This window comes from Nylanderia fulva, unplaced genomic scaffold (assembly GCF_048542155.1).
Source record: "Nylanderia fulva isolate GAGA-0341 unplaced genomic scaffold, ASM4854215v1 Scaffold1, whole genome shotgun sequence".
NCBI lineage: Eukaryota > Metazoa > Arthropoda > Insecta > Hymenoptera > Formicidae > Nylanderia > Nylanderia fulva.
Genome location: NW_028189192.1, coordinates 2,017,486 through 2,035,265, shown reverse-complemented (window position 1 = coordinate 2,035,265; position 17,780 = coordinate 2,017,486). Strand labels below are relative to the sequence as shown.

General features: G+C 34.2%; 1 protein-coding gene across 6 annotated transcripts in view; it reads right to left on the bottom strand.

Annotated features, from left to right (window-relative positions):
* Window positions 1-560: 560 nt before the first annotated feature.
* The window catches only part of LOC114928318 (solute carrier family 2, facilitated glucose transporter member 1), a 31,312-nt gene continuing 14,092 nt past the window's right edge, over window positions 561-17,780 (bottom strand). For 4 of the 6 annotated variants that reach the window (XM_029299424.2, XM_029299423.2, XM_029299426.2 and 1 more), the window contains 4 exons: window positions 4,933-5,031; window positions 4,048-4,612; window positions 3,531-3,931; window positions 561-3,297 (listed from right to left, as the gene is read on the bottom strand). In XM_029299424.2, coding sequence (XP_029155257.1) covers window positions 2,950-3,297; window positions 3,531-3,931; window positions 4,048-4,612; window positions 4,933-5,031 — 1,413 coding nt within the window. In that variant the 3' untranslated portion in view covers window positions 561-2,949. Of the gene's footprint in view, window positions 3,298-3,530; window positions 3,932-4,047; window positions 4,613-4,932; window positions 5,032-6,137; window positions 6,345-15,210; window positions 15,598-17,780 lie in introns of those variants that run through there. The other 2 variants (XM_029299428.2, XM_029299427.2) reach the window with 2 other exon arrangements.

The window sequence follows — 17,780 nt, the reverse complement described above, 5'->3', positions numbered from 1 at the left end:
GTGTGTGAGAGATCAAATTCTTTTCCAATTATTTATATATGTAGTTTGGATTATTTGTATTAAAAAATTTAAATAATTAAATATGTAGACACTTTATGTAAAATAATTAATAATGTACAAAAGAGAGAGAAAGAGAACTCTTTTTCATTTATATATGTAAAATTTGGATTAAAATTAATGTTTAATTTAATAAAATACATACTTTATATAAAATAAATATGTGTATAAAAGAGAGAAAGAGAACTCTTTTCCATTTATTGGTATGTAATTTGAATTAAAATAATAGATAATAAAATATAAACATTTTATAAATATAATAAATGTGCAAGAGAGAAAGAGAGAGAACTTTTTCTACTGTCAGTTTGTCAATCGCTCTATCATTAGTTTTCTTTACGCTGAGAAATGTGTGGAAATTAATCTACCAAAAAAATAAATGAAATTTTTATCCAATTCTATTCGATTTCTATCTTCTAAGCTATTCATCAGCATTAATGCATTTGCAAGTTAAGTTAATAATAAATGGAGATTGTTAAAAAACTAGATAAGAAATATATCTCATATTTTATAAAATTAAATATTTAGTATTTTTAGATATGCCTAGCTAGTATCGAGTATGCAGAATTATATCGTTTTGTTCTTGATATTCCAATCTTTTTATTTAGACGATATTATCGGCATCATATAAACTGTAACGCATTGTAAACATTTTTGTAACACTTAGTGATACATACGCAAATAGATTAATAAAGATACTCTCTTAATTTTGATTAATTACATAGCGTGAATATCTTTTCACGTACAAATAATAGATTACAGAGTACAGCATTACTTTTTTTTGATACAGATACCGGAAACACTCTCTCTTTCTATAAGAATTGATAGATTTATTTATAAAAGAATCGTCTAAAACTAAATACTAATAACTGCATTGCAAAAACTTATATGATAATTAGCAATCAATTAACTAATCAACTAACTAAAGATAAACGAGAAGTTTGTATTATTTACAGTTTTGCGACAAGCAAATCGTTCGATTAATACACTTCAAATACACAGTATTCGTCTCTAAAAAGACTGCTAGATAACGTACATATAATAAACATCAGATTTAGAAATTTTACTTCTTTAACATAAAATATATCCCAAATAAGGCGAATAAAAGATTGATTTTTTTTGGAACGCATTATTATAGGTAAACTTAGCTTCTTTTTTCGTTTTACAAAAAATCCGACATTATGTTAAAACTAAATCAGTTATTATATAAATGAGTATTCTTTTGAGATGTTGGACATAGCGTAAAAGTATAAAACACATTTAATACACTATATCCATCTGCAATTTATGAGATAACGATCAGTTCCTGAGTTGTGTTTAGTATATGTATCGTATCGCATTTTTTCCTTTTTATATATATATATATATATATATATATATATATTTTTTTTTTTCTTTATATATATATATATATATATATATGTACCATTAAAATTAATCTAAATATTTTAAAAATATATATATTTATATGATAACATTGATATATCCTTCTTAAACGTTAATCAACACTACGTGCATATACATAAATATAACATTATTTTCCCTATGCTATACAATACTAGTCTTTATATTCCTGTATTTACAATTGTATCTTAACACATTCTTCTCGTTCTCATTTGAATAAAACTTGCGCTTCGGGTTCACGTAGTAAAATATTTTCCAAATTTATGTTGTAAATGATTTTCTAAAAAAAGCAGTTAATATACACACTTTGCTTACGAATAAAATCTAATCACATTGTACGATGAAACACGCGACAAAACTTTCTTGTATAATATAAATTTATTTATTCGCGTTACATCTGCAAGGATGCAAAAACACAAATGCATTTATATTTATGAAATTATATTTTGTCATATCGTTCCATTGTTGCATAATGTATATCGACGTTATATAATTCCTTTTTTTCAATGATTATTTAAATTTCTTCTATAGTAACACGATGCAATTATATCGATAATAGGAACACAAGCTTTTTTTTTCACGCGCTATTATAAAACCGTTATTTCATAAAAATATTCCAATTGTACTCGTTATTGTGATATTTTTGAAACATGATATACTACCTCGTGCTATTTCCTGTATAAAAAAATCGTCTAGCAAAGCGATACAAATCTGTCGATGTAAAATGAATCGGACGTTTTCAAAAATAAAAGTAAAAGTCAGCACAAAAGATTCTTCCAACGTTACACTTGATCTAGAGGTCTTTTCATGACTAGAGTTGTGTCGTGACTTTGTATGTTATATCGTTGTTTCTGATGTGAGAAACAAATCGATGGTCGAAAAGACTTGATGAAAGAATCGTGTTCTTTATACTGTGCCATTTCGATTATTTGCTATTTTTGCGACAACTTTTTCTCGCTGTATGGATGCAACATATATATATATATATATATATACACGTATATAGGAACTAAGATTATGAACTTATAAACCAGGCGCGCTTATAAAAGGACTCGCGACGACCCGTCGTTGCCCTTGAGATATTTTCAGTCCAAGCTCTTGTACAATATAGTTCCCGAATCAAACAACTAAGAATAAAAGGAGATAAATAATTAAATAGTAAAAAAAAGTTAAAATTTTCGGATTTCTCTCAATAATTGGCACTATTACACGGATAATGTTACGTCAGATACATCGTAACAAGCATTCAAATTCTGCGTACGATAAATGTTCAACGTCGAATATGAATCCAGTACAGAACTTTTATATAGCGCGTTGGACAGAGTGTTGGAAGCGCTTTTGATAGACCGTAAGTAGAGTAAACTGTGTGCCACTTTCGCCGAGTCGCTGAGTTCCTCGATAGAGATAGAGAAAGAGAACGCACTCGCTGTTCAGATTTCGTGTCGATACAGATTTCTGTCAGAAACCATCTTTTTTTTTACTTCATTTCCTTCATTGATACGATATTTGCCTAAACATGCTGCTAATCTCCTCCATGGTCTTATTCTTCGTCTCCGGCACCTTCTTGTATATGAAGAGTGTGAAGAACAATTGCAGTATAGCAAAGATGATAAACACGTAAGCGCCTAACGCTTCTTGCAGCGGCAGGAAGCCGATACTGACGATGAAGTTTGCGGTCCAGTTTACGGCGATGGCAATGGAGGTGGCTGGTGGACGAGCGGATTGACTGAACAACTCGGACACCAAGAACCACGGGATGCTTCCTGGTCCAGTTGCAAACAAGACGACGAACATGATGACGAGCACGATTGAGAAGTATGCTGCCGCTCGCGACGTATCCTAAAAAACGGAGGCGCGAAAATAAATTTGATTGCAATTTTAATTTTCTCTTTCACACACATATCATCTATTTTCCGTGATTTCAATCAGAGAATACAAAGAGTCTGTTCTTTTCAGCTGAAATGACTGTATTAGTTCGAGTTTATCTCTTTCCTTCCAATGTAAAGGAATAAAAAAGATAAATTCTGAACTGGTGCAGTTCAGCTGAAAAAATCAAATTTAAAGATACTTACAGCGAATACGAGACAAATGGCAAGCAGAGCAGTGTCCAGGAACATGCCGCCGAATCCAACCAGGAGCAGTGTTTTCCTGCCTGCCTTCTCTACCAACACTAAAGAGATGATGGTCATCAAGACATTCATCGCGCCGACTCCCATGGTCGCGTTCTGCGCGGCAGTCTTATCCAGCTGTGCCATCGTGAAAATTTTCGTCGAAAAGAACATGACGGCATTGATGCCGGATAACTGTTGAGCAAACATAATCATAACGGAAATGAAGAGCGGAATGCGGAGCGCCGGATTGACGAACAGCTCGCGCACGGTGACCTTCGGTATCAGCTTCACGGACTCGTACTCTGTACGCATTTCGTCCATCTCTTCGTGAACCTCGAGCGTGCCACGTAGCCAGGCCAGTGCTGGGGAAAGAAAAAATCTTTATAAGGAAGAGCAAGAACAAAGCTGTCTGTCTTATTCGTCTAGATCCTCTACGTTCTTATATACTATTCGCAATCTTTTATTCATGATCATTTACCTCTTTGCGCGTCCGTGTCCTTGCCGCGGGTGAGTAACAAATACTTGGGGCTTTCGGGACAAAGCGGTAGGGTGCAAATCTGGAAGAATGCCGGCACGATTGTCAGACACAGCAGCAACGGCCACTGATCGTTGGTACCGAGGACCTGTTCCAGGCCCAGTATCTGCGACACTAGGATCGAGATGGTGATGACCAGCTGGTAGACCGTTCCCACGGCTCCGCGAAGATGAACGGGTGAGATCTCGGCCAGATACATCGGCGCCAGACCCGCGTTCAGGCCGGAGTTGATACCGATGAGGAATCTGCCGACGATGATCATCTCGTAGCTCCTCGCCGTCTTGGCGAATCCCTCGAAGATGACGGTGAGCACTACCAGGATGTTGTTCAGGAGCAAACCGCCCTTCCTGCCGAAGCGATCCGCCACCCAGCCTACCAGGGAACCCCCGATCATCCCGCCGACGCAGAAGATCGATACCGCCACCGACCAGATCATCGTCACTTCCGACTGGCTCGTAGGCACGCCCGTGCGGTTCATCTTCAGCTGGCTGATCCAGTCCTCGATGAGCTGGATATAAGAACACGGCAGTATATTAAATTTTGCGCGCGTCATCATTTCATTCCTTATTCCCGCTATATTTCGTTTACCTTCTGCGTACACAGGTTCATAAATATTTTATTGTTATATTACTTTACGACGTGACTTTGACATAATAATAATAATCAATATATCGTAATCCTGTCGCTGTATTAGGAAATAAGCAAGTGTAACGGAGAGTGTCGGATGACTCTTTAATATATGTTGCAAATAAAATCGACGTGAAGCCAGAGATCGCAGAAGGTTGTCTTACGCATAATTAAGTCGATGCGAAAATTCATTTGTCATACCTGTTGAGGCGCGTTAACCACACCGGTGTTGTACCCATGTTGGAACGATGAGCCGAGAGCGGCTGCAGCGATAGCGAACGCTAATCGTCCGTTGAGACCCTGCGACAAAAAACGATATCGCTGCTTTAAAATTGTGATACGAGGATTTATCGAATACAAAAGAGTATCGAAAAAGGCACTTTGATATTTCAGAAATGCGCAAACATTTATTTATACGCACATTTAAATATAAAAAAGAACCTATATAGACATATAATATTTTATTTATTTATATTTATATATTTTATAATTATATATTTATTATTTATATTATATATTTAATATATATATATATAAAGTATATAATATAATATATACAAAATATACATTTTATATAATATATATATAAATATATGATGTAAGATACATATATATATATATATATATATATATATATATATATATATATATATATAACATAAAATAACGTTAATTAAACAAATCATATATAGTAGGCCAACTGAACGAGCAAATAAATAAGGTGTAAAAATTTTTATTAATAGTTAAATAATTAAATTAACAGTCCGTTACAGAATCGATATAAATTGTAAACGTTTCGACTGCACTACAGTCTTTATCAATACATAAAAGTTAAATATTAAAATACAAAGTTAAATGTTAAAAATACAAAGTTAGTTAAATATTAAAATATAAAATTGAAACGATTCTTCGCTGTTGACCAATAGATATGCAAGGCGATTGGTCTGAGATGCCAAGTTATGCGACATTTGAGCATGATTATCGTTTTAACAAGTCCTTTTCCCCGATATTTCAAGTGTGAAAAATGCCCTATTGATAGCGATCCTGTGAATAATTATTCCAATTATGTATGACATTGTTGCATCTTTCTTGAAATGCAAATGTCGATAATGCGCCGATGAAACGTGCAAGATCTTAATGAAGTGATGAATATGCAACGCGCAAATGTAATAGGATACATTTTGCTCGACATCGAGAGTCACGAATTGGAAGAAATTAGCATCTGTCGAACCCTGAAAGAGATTTCGTTCCGGAAATTCTATCACAATCGTTCCGTACAATTATCCTGTATTTCTTGATCGCCTTTTAAAGTAATATATCATTTTTTTCTGAGGTATCCGAAAATCGAATTTTTTTTCTTCTTCCTTCGAAATAGAATTTACAAGAAACATGTAAAGGATGCATACCGCTCTCCTAAAGTATGGCACTTCGAAATCGGTCGATTTTACTGTCATTTTTCTGCAAAATAAGCCTTCTCCCGCGACGTGCGAACACACTTCACTTTCACGGTTCGAGGAAAAAAATCGCGAGAAAAATCGTTTGTCCCCGACGACGACTTCGGGTGTCGTTCTCCAGTGCCTCGGAACACGTGCCAAAGACTGCTGGGTCGGTACCCCCGTTGTACGCTCTTATACTAGGAGACCTCCGACGCACACACGCGCCCGCGAGCACGTGTGCACACATACCCGGAAGATGCACGTAAATGTAAATGCGCGTATGTGTGCGTATATGTATTTAATACGGCGCTACAGAGAGGCTGCAATTTTTTTTCTTTTTTTCTGCTGGATGTACGTATGTATACATAACGCGACACGTACACACGCACACACATGTGCCACTTCCATGGAGAACTGATACTTCGTTCAAGTTACGCGCGGGGACTTTGTGTGCCGAGCAAGCAATGGCGTAAGTAGCCGATAGAAGGATTTTGCTTATGCAAATCCACTTGTGACATTCAACCGTCAGGTGATACTAGAAGTTTCGTCGAGAGAAGAGGGATCGGTCTGTAATAATTCTCGAATTATTCATCACGTTATTAATCTGAATCAATCTTCGAAGTGCGCGTAGCGATCAGCTGTTTTATGTCATTGATTATTGACGTCGAGGAAAGGCGCGCTTATCTCGCCAATTTGTGTCTGGAATTAACAAGTAGATCCATTCTTATGCAAAAAGAAAAAAAGAAGGAAATGTCATGCCGATAAACGTAGAAATTTTGCAGGGTCACAATGGAATCGGCGGGAATAGCAAATGAAGCGCATCATCATCATAATGCTCGCGAAGCGTGTGTTTACATACACATAGGATTGCTCGCATAAATATTTATCGGTGCATTTTTCGACAATATCTCTCCTTTGACGTCGGCAGAGGCCCGATAGCCGAGTGCACTTCGTACACCCGGATATAATATCGCAATAATCCATCGACGTATCCGTTCTTAACGTTAAAGTTTATTATCCACTTGTACTATGCACTGCTGCGATATACAAGGTGTTTCTAAAATTATGCCAGAGATTTTAAGGGTATTCTAGGGCTCGAAATCGGAAAAAGTTCCTATAAAATATGATATATATGTATATTAATAATATATACAAAAATATAATATATATAAAATGTAAAAATGTATCACATATATAGGATAACGTTTTTTCATAAATAATGTACCCCTTCATATCTCCTTCTCAAAATCGGATAAAATTGCATGTCAAAACCACATAAAAATGAAGTTCATTATTAATTACTACGCTGTGCAAAATTTCTGTAAAAATCTTCGAGAATTATAATACATTTTTTCGACTTTTTTTCCCAACTTTAGCGGGTTATAACTCGGAGAAAAAGCATTTTTGGATCCATGTTTAGAGGAACATTTTTTCTTATTTTGACCTGTAGAATACGCTCTTAAAGTCTCTAACGAAGTTTTAGAAACACCCTGTATAATAATAATTCGCGAGAAGTTGTACTCGTTGGTCGATCGGTCATCTCGCGAACTTTAGACTGTTCTTCAAAAGATTAAAGAAAAAAATAAAGAAATATATAAATATATCATTATTGACAATCTCTCTCTATCTCTGTATTCGCTCTTTAAGTCGCCTTTATTCCTCTCCTTCCCCTCATTTACCCCTGAAAGATCTCCGAGAATACGTTGTTGTTTAGCTATAAATGAGGAAATTTATTTTGTAAAATAAAGTAAATAGTGCATTTGCGCAACCTATAGCTCTCAATTTTATCTTCCCTAGCCTTTTTCGACCCTCGTCTTTGCGTAACATAATTTGATTCTTGCAAAATTTTGCATAAGCGCAACATCAGATTTCTCATGCTCTCTCACGAGTTCGTGAGGAATATTTAATTCACCCTCACGTGCTACACATTTGCAATGTAATGATTATTGAATTTCGCGATGGACGCAGGTAACGTCTCTGTGCAACGTTGTAAAAAAAAGTAATATTCGCACGTATTATCTCGTGCTTTTTATGCGCCGGTGCAAATGAGAAATCTAAAGTTTGCGCAACGTCTCCGAGTCTCGTGATGCACCGCCGGTCATTTCGGGCTTCTTCCGCAAATAAAAAAAAAAAAAAAACGCTTTGTCGCAAAACGATTCGTCCATTAAGAGTTGTTGAACTACGCAAAATCAGCTGTATAAATTACGACATGCCTCTCTTTCATTGACCAATTCGAAACGATGTATTATATCGAGTGACACGACAGAATCTTAGAGTATTAATAATAATGAGGAATAATACAATACATTCGAAACGACTTTATGAAAATGCAAAAAAGAAATACAGAAAAAAGAAGTGTTACGTAAAGAGGCATTTATAATTGCGAATCTCGATAATTCGCGTTGCTTGACATCCATTATTAATGACAAAAGTGCGGTTCTACGTTCTCGATCAAAATTGCGCATGAAATATAGATCGCTGTGTTAAAATGCAGTCTCATTCATAGTAAAAAGACCAATTAAATTAAAATTATAGCAATCCTTATCTATGTTAATACCCCCTGCAATATCTATATAATTTGCCTGAAATTAAGAACGAACTGCATTTTAAAAAAATATGACCAAATAAGAAACCAAAAATGTTGAATATATTTCTTTAAATATTTCTTTATATTTTGATATATTTTTTATATCTTAAATTCATAAAAAAGAAAAAAAATATTTAACAATTGACGAGAAAATCTGTAAAGCAAAGAGAATATATGTATATAGAAAGATATATAAAAAAGAAAATTCTTATCGATCCAATTGATTTTAATTCATGTAATTTTTTGTTAAGACGAAGTAAAGGTCAGGTGCTCGTATTAATAATTATTGTTAAGCAAGCTAAAAGTATAAATAGCAGTCACGTTTCTGTCTATGTTTCCGCAGTAATATTCGTTAACTATAGCGAATTATATCACGAACTTGAACAAAAGAAAAAGTCGCGCTTACTCGTGGGGAATTACAAAAATATTTATGACGCAAAAAAATATGGAGAAAGTATAGAAGAGGCTTATCGTTCATGATTACTCATGGACTTAAGAGATACGGTAATAAAAACCGATTTAATTAATTGGATCTAAATGGGTGGCCGAATAGATGACGTAATATTTGTTCTTCCTTTCACGGGTTTCCCGAATGCTATCTTAATGCTGCAGTTATTAACGTTGAAAATTGAAAGACTGCTACCCGCATATGTTTCGTTTAAGATTGCTGGGTTTCAATCAAGGTACAATTCCCAGAGGCAATTGGGCGAAGCCTTCTTGTATTACTGGAAAATTGAGCGATATTGATCGCACGCAAGGCACGGATAAAGTGATTTAGCTCACGGTCGACGAATGCAGAATCCTTGAAAACGACACAAATTCACCTTATCTTCCGCTGTCTTTTGCTTATCTCAGACGTCTTCTGCATTCGAGATTTATCTTATGAAATTAGTACATTTTATCTATGCGAAGAAAGTCCCGTCAATTAAATTGTCCTTATTTATAGAGTGTTGTATACGCGAATCTCAATTCTCTCTCTTTTACTGTAAAATTTCATGAGAATTTTCCGTTCTAATACGATTGAATGACGTCCTCGCAAGAAAATAAGCGAATTAAAATAGATTGACAGGAATCTATTTTGCGAAATTGAAATTTTAATCGGGTCTAGAAAAATTGCTTTCAAAGTCTTGGATCTTCTCGCGATGAAGTAAGAATTTTGAAAAAGAAGTTTCATAAAAAAGGCGCAATTTCTCCAAGATTCTTCGAGATTATAAATCCCCTACGGATCCAATCCATATCTTAAGAATATTTTCTAACTTATGCGATAAATTTCATAAAATTATTTCTCTTTTTCCTTCAATTATTTCATACTACAATGTACAATTAATATTTCTTTAAAAGAGCAAAATATAAAAAAAATCTACAAAAAAATTAATAAAATAAAAAAATATATATGTAATAAAAAAATCCATCACAAAATTTTATTCTGCGATAGAAAATTTGCTAAAGTCAAAATTGGGCCAGCATCCGCCTTGCGTGCGATCGTTGCACAATCCGAGTTATTAATGAATATTCGCTGTGTTATGTCTCGTCAATTTTTCACAATAAGACTATAAAAATAAATTCGCAGAGTCTTCCCGCCGTTCATCGAACACGTTTAGGCGATAACCCGTGACCGTCTGCTTGAAGGCGACGCCTATGACCCTCGAAGTCGTTTGAACGTCTGACGGCGTGACGTCCGCGCGGCGTAAAAGCGCCGCTTAAATGTGTGCAGCACGCACACTAATGCACACGCACGTGACTATACGCTCGCACACGGCGATATATATAAAGGGACATTTTTGTTGCAAAATTCCAGACCGCCATGACGTATCCGTGTCGCGGGAACGAGCCATCCGCGCGCACGTGTGTGCGTGCATACGTTATGCATTTATGTGCACGTATACCTATGCGTGAGTGCGCGTAAGTCACGAGATCCTCTCGCATTGGCCGCAAAGAAGGCGCGGCACGTCGCGGTTGGCGCAGCCGACGGTCGAGCCTCCCGATTAAAGAGAGAGAGAGAGAGACGGTGGCGGCACGACTAGAGAAGGGAACTCGAGTTATGCTAAAAATAGCATTCGTAAAACGTTACGCCGCCTGTTTTCGAGACGCCGTCGTCCTGGTTACCTCGAGCCACTAATTTCGCCGCCGCCTGCGGAAAGCAAATAGTCGTGCCCCCGTACAAGGTCCGCGACTATTACTACGATAAATTGGGAAATTGACTCTTCGGAGGCAGCTATCATCATTTCATTTTTCCCCAAATTTCTTATTGTATTTCATAATATATATTATATTTTTATATTTTAATATGTATTATATAATATATATTTTATAATATTTATTTCACAGATCCTTACTTACGTAATGTAACTTGGAAGTACATTAAGTAACAGAAAGAACATCTTTAAATAAAATAGTTATTATTATATAATATTTTTTATGTAATTATTGTGTGTGTGCGCTATTACTTTTACACATTTTTTATTTTATTAATAAAATATGTAATATTTTCTGAGGAAAATATTTGGAATGCAATTTATTGCTTTCTCTCTCTCTCTCTTTCTATTTTTTTAATGTTCTTCAAAGATTGATATGGGGAAATAATCACATATTCCACTCTTTGATTTCCTCCTTATTCTATTTTCTCTAAATAAAACTTTTAGATGTGGGTAGATCTTGTGGAAAAAGTCATTGAAATAGAAGAATTTCGTATTAATGTCCCATGTCATTAAGCAATAGAAAGTATTTAACCTAATGTCCCCTCTCTCGTGAGAAAATGTCGGTGAGCAATCTATATAAAAGAAAGTTAAAGACATGAAGGGTAACCGTTTCACACTGAATAAACCGTATCAAAGAAACCGGACAAAGTCCATTGTGTTGCTCGGTAAATCAATTTAAGATGTAATAAATCAGATTTAGGATTTAATTTTTACTAAAGTCTCTATGTGTTTGTGTATGCATAAAAATGCACAATAAATTAATAACAGAAAATAATAAGTAAATTGCGTAATGTTGGATTATATAATGAAGTAATTATTTTTAAAAAATATCAATTGGCCAGTTTGTAAAACATTCGAACATGTTTTCATTATAAGACTTATAAGAAGTTTCGAAAGATTTATAAGAGGTCATCATCTCTGTCACGGCTATCTACTATAATTATCAACATTGAATAATATATTTGTTTTGAATTTTAAATCCACTTTAACCCTTCATATATAATAATAACTGATATAAAAATTACGTTTTCAGCATATTTATTTTCGATTTGTTAGTATATTTGTAACAGATAAATCTCAACAGGATATTATAAATAAATGAAAAATATAGTAAAGAATATTTTTTCACCTAGATGCTTCTATTAAAAGTATAAGTATTGAATTAAATATAAAATAATTTTAAATTTTTATCTTAAACTCCATAAAAATTTCAATGAATATTTTATGCACTTTTGAAATTTAAATTCATGATTTTTCACTCTTTAATTCAGCTCATTACTCAAAGATGATTGATGAATACGAAACTGACCATTTTTTTTATTCGACCTTCTCCGACTTTCAAGAAAGATATTTTTTCAATTTAACCTTCGCTGATCAAAAAATAGCGCGAAATGTTTCAGATATTCTCTGCAGGATAAACAGATATGACGAGGATTAGAAGATTCTCTCGTGCGGTGATCTCGCGATATGATATATGCATCCACGGTAAAATATACACACTGAAAAAAATTATTAAATAATCAAATAAAGATTTACTTCAATACTCTCTATTTTATACATCATTTTTTTGAAACTAATAATATTGATTTTTGAAAAATATTTATGTGATATAAGAAATCCTTTTCCAAAACAGATAAATATCTATTTGTTTCAAACAAATGTGTAAATGAGACTATTAAAGTAAATATTTATTTGAGTAGTATTCAGTAGTTTTTTTTAGTGCAAGATTTAATAACGATAACCATTTGCGCATTATGATAATGGCTCATAATTTTTCCTTGAAAAAGAATTCCACAAAGATGACGGGGCGACGCTAATCACTTTAGCGACGTTCAGCCATTCTCTTTCTAAGTGTTCCGAATAATATCTTTTAAAGCGAAAAAATGTCGCGTGTAGACAAAGGACTTGATTGATGTCGGCATTCTGTTCCACGTGAATGACAACGTTTCAAAGTGGTTACGATTACGGCCCCGAACGAGATCGGGTTCCACTTTTTTTGCGCTCAACAATTTTTCGTCAACATTTTACACCGTGCGTAAACGTGGCCTTCATTGACGGAGGCTTTCATTGAAGCTTTCGAGCGGAGCAGATCTCGTACATTGCGTTCAAGGAGCACTGACGAGACACTTCCTCCGTTTTTGATCATTATCGAATCGCAGCTAATCGACGCGCAGAAACTGTTTTCGTAGCGTGCCGGACTCAACACTTTCAATTTCCAATACATAGAGACCATTCACGTTTCATTTGCAATAAAAATCTTAAATGTATATTTTATTAATCATATTTAATATTTTTTATTTAATTATACATGGAGATAATTTTCTCTTAAAATTTATTCTGAAAATCATGCTAATCGTGGAACAATATGGTAAAAGAATTAATATTTATCAAAAGAATTAATATTATAAAAAATATTAATATCTATCACAATAAAATATAAAATATGTTCGATTAATTGTACATATTAATGTTTTTTATTGTAAATATTAATCACAGAAACTCTTATAAAATATATTGTTCTACGATTACCGCGCATGATTTTCAGGATAAATTTTTTGTACGAGAAAATTCTCTCCGTGTATAATTAAATAAAATATTAAATATGATTAATAAAATATTTTACGATTTTTTTAGATTGCACCGCATATTAAAAATCTCTTTATATGTTAACACGTGTGAGTCTAAATCACAGCCGCACTATCTGTTATTTGATACATTCTCAGCATAATTCAATGATAAAGCAAAAAAATATATTGATTCCGCAAAATGCGGAAAGTATTAAAATATGCCATAATTATTGGAGCTATAAATAATAAAGGAAAATGCATGTGATGCATATGCAATTTTTTCATACTTTACGACTTTAACGAGGAATTTAAAAATATACCCACCCTAATGTTTCACGATTATGGTTTGTAGCCAGATTTTTATTTCTTATTAGAAATTAATGATTAACTAAGTTTTTTGCTGAAATTAAAATCTCGATTATATTTTCGGACATAAAAAGCGAATTTTGCAAAAGCACATTTATGAAGCCTAAGAAAGATATGTATATAATTTTTATATTATATCAGATTTTAATCTGTATCTTTTAATTATTTAATCTGTATCTTTTAATTATTTTCTTATTTTTGTAATTATTCAAGAACTAAAAGTCTCTATTAATTCCTTCTTGTTTGCACGCTATTTTTAAATTTTGCCATTTTTATATATACTCACTTTTTCTAATATATTATATTTATATTAGACGTGTATGTTACATATATATATATTTTTTTAAGAGAAGCAATCCCCTTGTAATGCACAGAAAATAATAAATAATATTCTATACTACTACTACTCTATTATTACTCAATATTAGCTCACATATGCATAGGAAAAAATAAATTTCTAAAATTTCGTAAATTGTTATGGACAGAGTGTTCGGTGAAATCGATGAATTAAAATCATACAATGACATACTTGAGAGATCTGTTTGACTTGACATGTACAAAACTCTCTACCGAGTATTCTTTCAGGAATATAATACATGTCAACGATATCTGTCCGGAATACCTTTGATTTTTTTCCCCAGATATAATCCAGACGTATATTTTTGTGCACGGTTGATTATATTCGCGAATATTTATATACGCGCCGACTTTCATCTTAAGAATAAAGCGGTTGTAAAAGTTTTATCATCGACGATTCAAAAATATACATCCAGAGTTGACCTTCTCTCTTTCTCTCTATCGCAAATTTTTCGATTCTCCTGAGTATTTAAAACACATATTCTTATCCGGTTTCGCCGCTCGTTTTCAAGATTAACCTTTAAAGGAACCTTGATGACAGACATATTTATGATTTGTTTTTACAAATATATATATATATATATATATACTTTTTTTAACTTGGGTCAGTTTCGTCGCACTTTGTGAAATATTCCTTCTCGAACGAAAATAACGAGGTTTTTAAGAGACAGTAATTAGAAAATTAAAAGTTTCTCACACGGATCAAGACATTCTGAACTAGATGATGCAATCGTACGTCTCTGAATTTTAAACAGTATTTATCTTACAGTAAAAATAATTCCCTTAATTCAAAGTTCAAACTGTGGGAGATGAAAAGCTAAAACTTGGGAACTCGAGTACCAAAAAATTCGAGAGAAAAAAGATCGGCTCCGCAAATTCGATCCGTGAGAACTTCTCCGTTTAGTCCCTCGTTAAAAGTGCAAAGAAAAAAAAAAAAAGAAAGATGCGTTTGCTTTCGAGAACTTTACCTTGAGCTGCATGCTTGGTCGGAGCGAATAGTCCGCGTTCTATCTCTCTCTTTCGGGCTCGCAGGTATCTCCGTTTTTGTTCTCTCGCACAAATACTTTCTCCGGATCGGTTTCTATCGGTGGCGGCAAACTCCGGGAAAATTCGCTCTAACGAGGAACAGGAACCCTGCGTACGATGACCTCGACGAGACGAAGACCTGCGTGTCACGGTCACGAGCGCGCGCGACTGCCGCCGATATTCGTGCGATGGTCTATTCAAAGCCGATTTTCAAAAGGCCCCGCTCTCCAGGACGTCCCCTCCTTCTTCTGGACCGTTACGACCCGACATCGCGATTGGACGAACCTCGCCGGCTGGATATTCCGACAGACACGCGGTGCGGTATGTGAACCTTTCACCGTCCCACGCACCCCTTCGGCATCGGGGGAGGGGAGAATCGCCCCCACTAAAAGAAAAATATAATAGCGAATCCCTCCGAGGTGCGTTTGCGTTCGAGTCGCAAGAAAGTCGCCGGCGATCTCTCGATAGTCGAACGTTCGAGTCCCGCGAATCGGCGAAAGTAGCGAGAGTTCTGCGATCAACTATATCGTATACATTTTTTAGGGCCGATTTTTCCAACTTCTCGATAAGTTTTACCCGACAGGTATATAGCATATCTTCGTCTCTTTTTTTTAGAATTTATCTGAAAAGAGACGAAGATATGCTACCTGTCGGGTAAAACTTATCGAGAGTTGGCTCTTAATGGTGGTTCTCCGATTTTTCCGATGATTAATTAATTTTCCTTCTGTCGCTAATGTCAGATTTTTTAAGAGTTTGTGCGTCGAGGGGCCGAAGGGGATTAAAACGAAACTGCGTGTCGATTCCTGGGATATCGAGACGGTGTAATCGTAGTCATATATTCTCGTATTACGGAAAAAAGGAGTGTTTTGCGGTCACAAATCGATATGAATATCGCGTGATACGGAGATAGGGATGAGAGATGCGCATTATATTATTATTAGCGAGTAGGTACGCCGAACTTTGTTAAATCACAGCTGATCACGCAAAAGTCAATAAGAGATATATTCAAAATTACAATATAAATATTCCTGTTTAATTAGATTTACAAAATTTTCTGACAACTTCGTCATATATTTTTATCATATATAATTATTATCAAAGTATTCTCGCCTATTTAGGGAACCTTCATATAATATTCATATATATATATAAATCTTTGTTTCAGTTCTTCAGAATATATTGACGAACCTATAAGCGAAAATTTATGCACGGAGAATTTTCTCTTAGAATTTACCCTAAAAATCATGGTCATCGTGGGACAGTATTGGAAGAATTTTATAAAAAATTCTCTGATTAATATTTAGCACAATAAAAAATATTAATATTTATTATTGTGTATACATTTTTATTTTTTTATTGTGATAAAAATATTAATCAGAGAAATCCTTATAAAATTCTTCTAATATATTCTTCCACAATCATCACGATTTTCAGGGTAAATTCTAAGAGAAAATATTCTCTGTACGCGCAATTTTGTCTTGGGAAAAAATGTAAAACTTAAAAAAATGTAAAAAATAAAAAAAGAGAAAAATAAGATGAGAAACACATGGAACATCTTGCAGCATCTTTGCACCTTATTCCTCTTTGCTTGCGCACTTCTAAGAGCTCTTTTAAACAGTCTGTATACACACGATACCGGACGCGCGACTCGTTAATGACGGTCGGTTTGTCTGTCACGTCGGTCAATTTAGCAATTAAGCCGCATTGAAGTGCTTCTATCCCCGGAGGTCGACTTCGAGTCGCCACGTTTCGCTTTTTGACACACTCGCTCACGGCATAATAATTCGAGGAGTTAAACACCGGAGTGTTTGTAAATAAAATCGTTCATCGAGACAAAATATGTTAATTTTTACTGCGCCGACATTCCGAAAACGCGCCGAAACTTCATTAAAATTTACGAGCCTGCAATGCGAGATTTCCCGCCATTTTTCGGAGATACAAAGTTCGATCGAGAGAAAGAGAGAGATGGAAACTTTTTTAATGACATTCCTGAGACTTGAATAGCAATGCTTTATCATTATCCAAAAATGCGTTGTCGCAAATATTTACCGAATGAAAGCTATTGGCACTGATTATTTTAATTAAGATGTCTCATAATATAAACGTATAAGTATATATAAAGAGAGAGAATGCACCAGATGTGTTATCTTACACAGATATTATAAAGATGATATTGCGGCATAACATTTTAAATAATTTGCCCATCATTCCTTCTTGAAAACACATTTTTTGTCGGTTAAATATAAAAAATAAATGTGTGCGCATTATTATTATTTTTTTTAATAAATCGATATTATTAAATAAATTTTGAGTATAATAGAAATCGTGACATGGAGATAAAATTAATTTACAAAATTTCTTCTTCAAGAAATTCTTATTTCTTTCTAGTGGGATAGTTAAAGATTGTAATTAATACACGATATGAATAAGTCCCGACAGATATGGCTCGCTATTATTAAAGGCAATTATTACCAATTGTCGCAATATGGAAGTTAGAGAGATGACGATACGC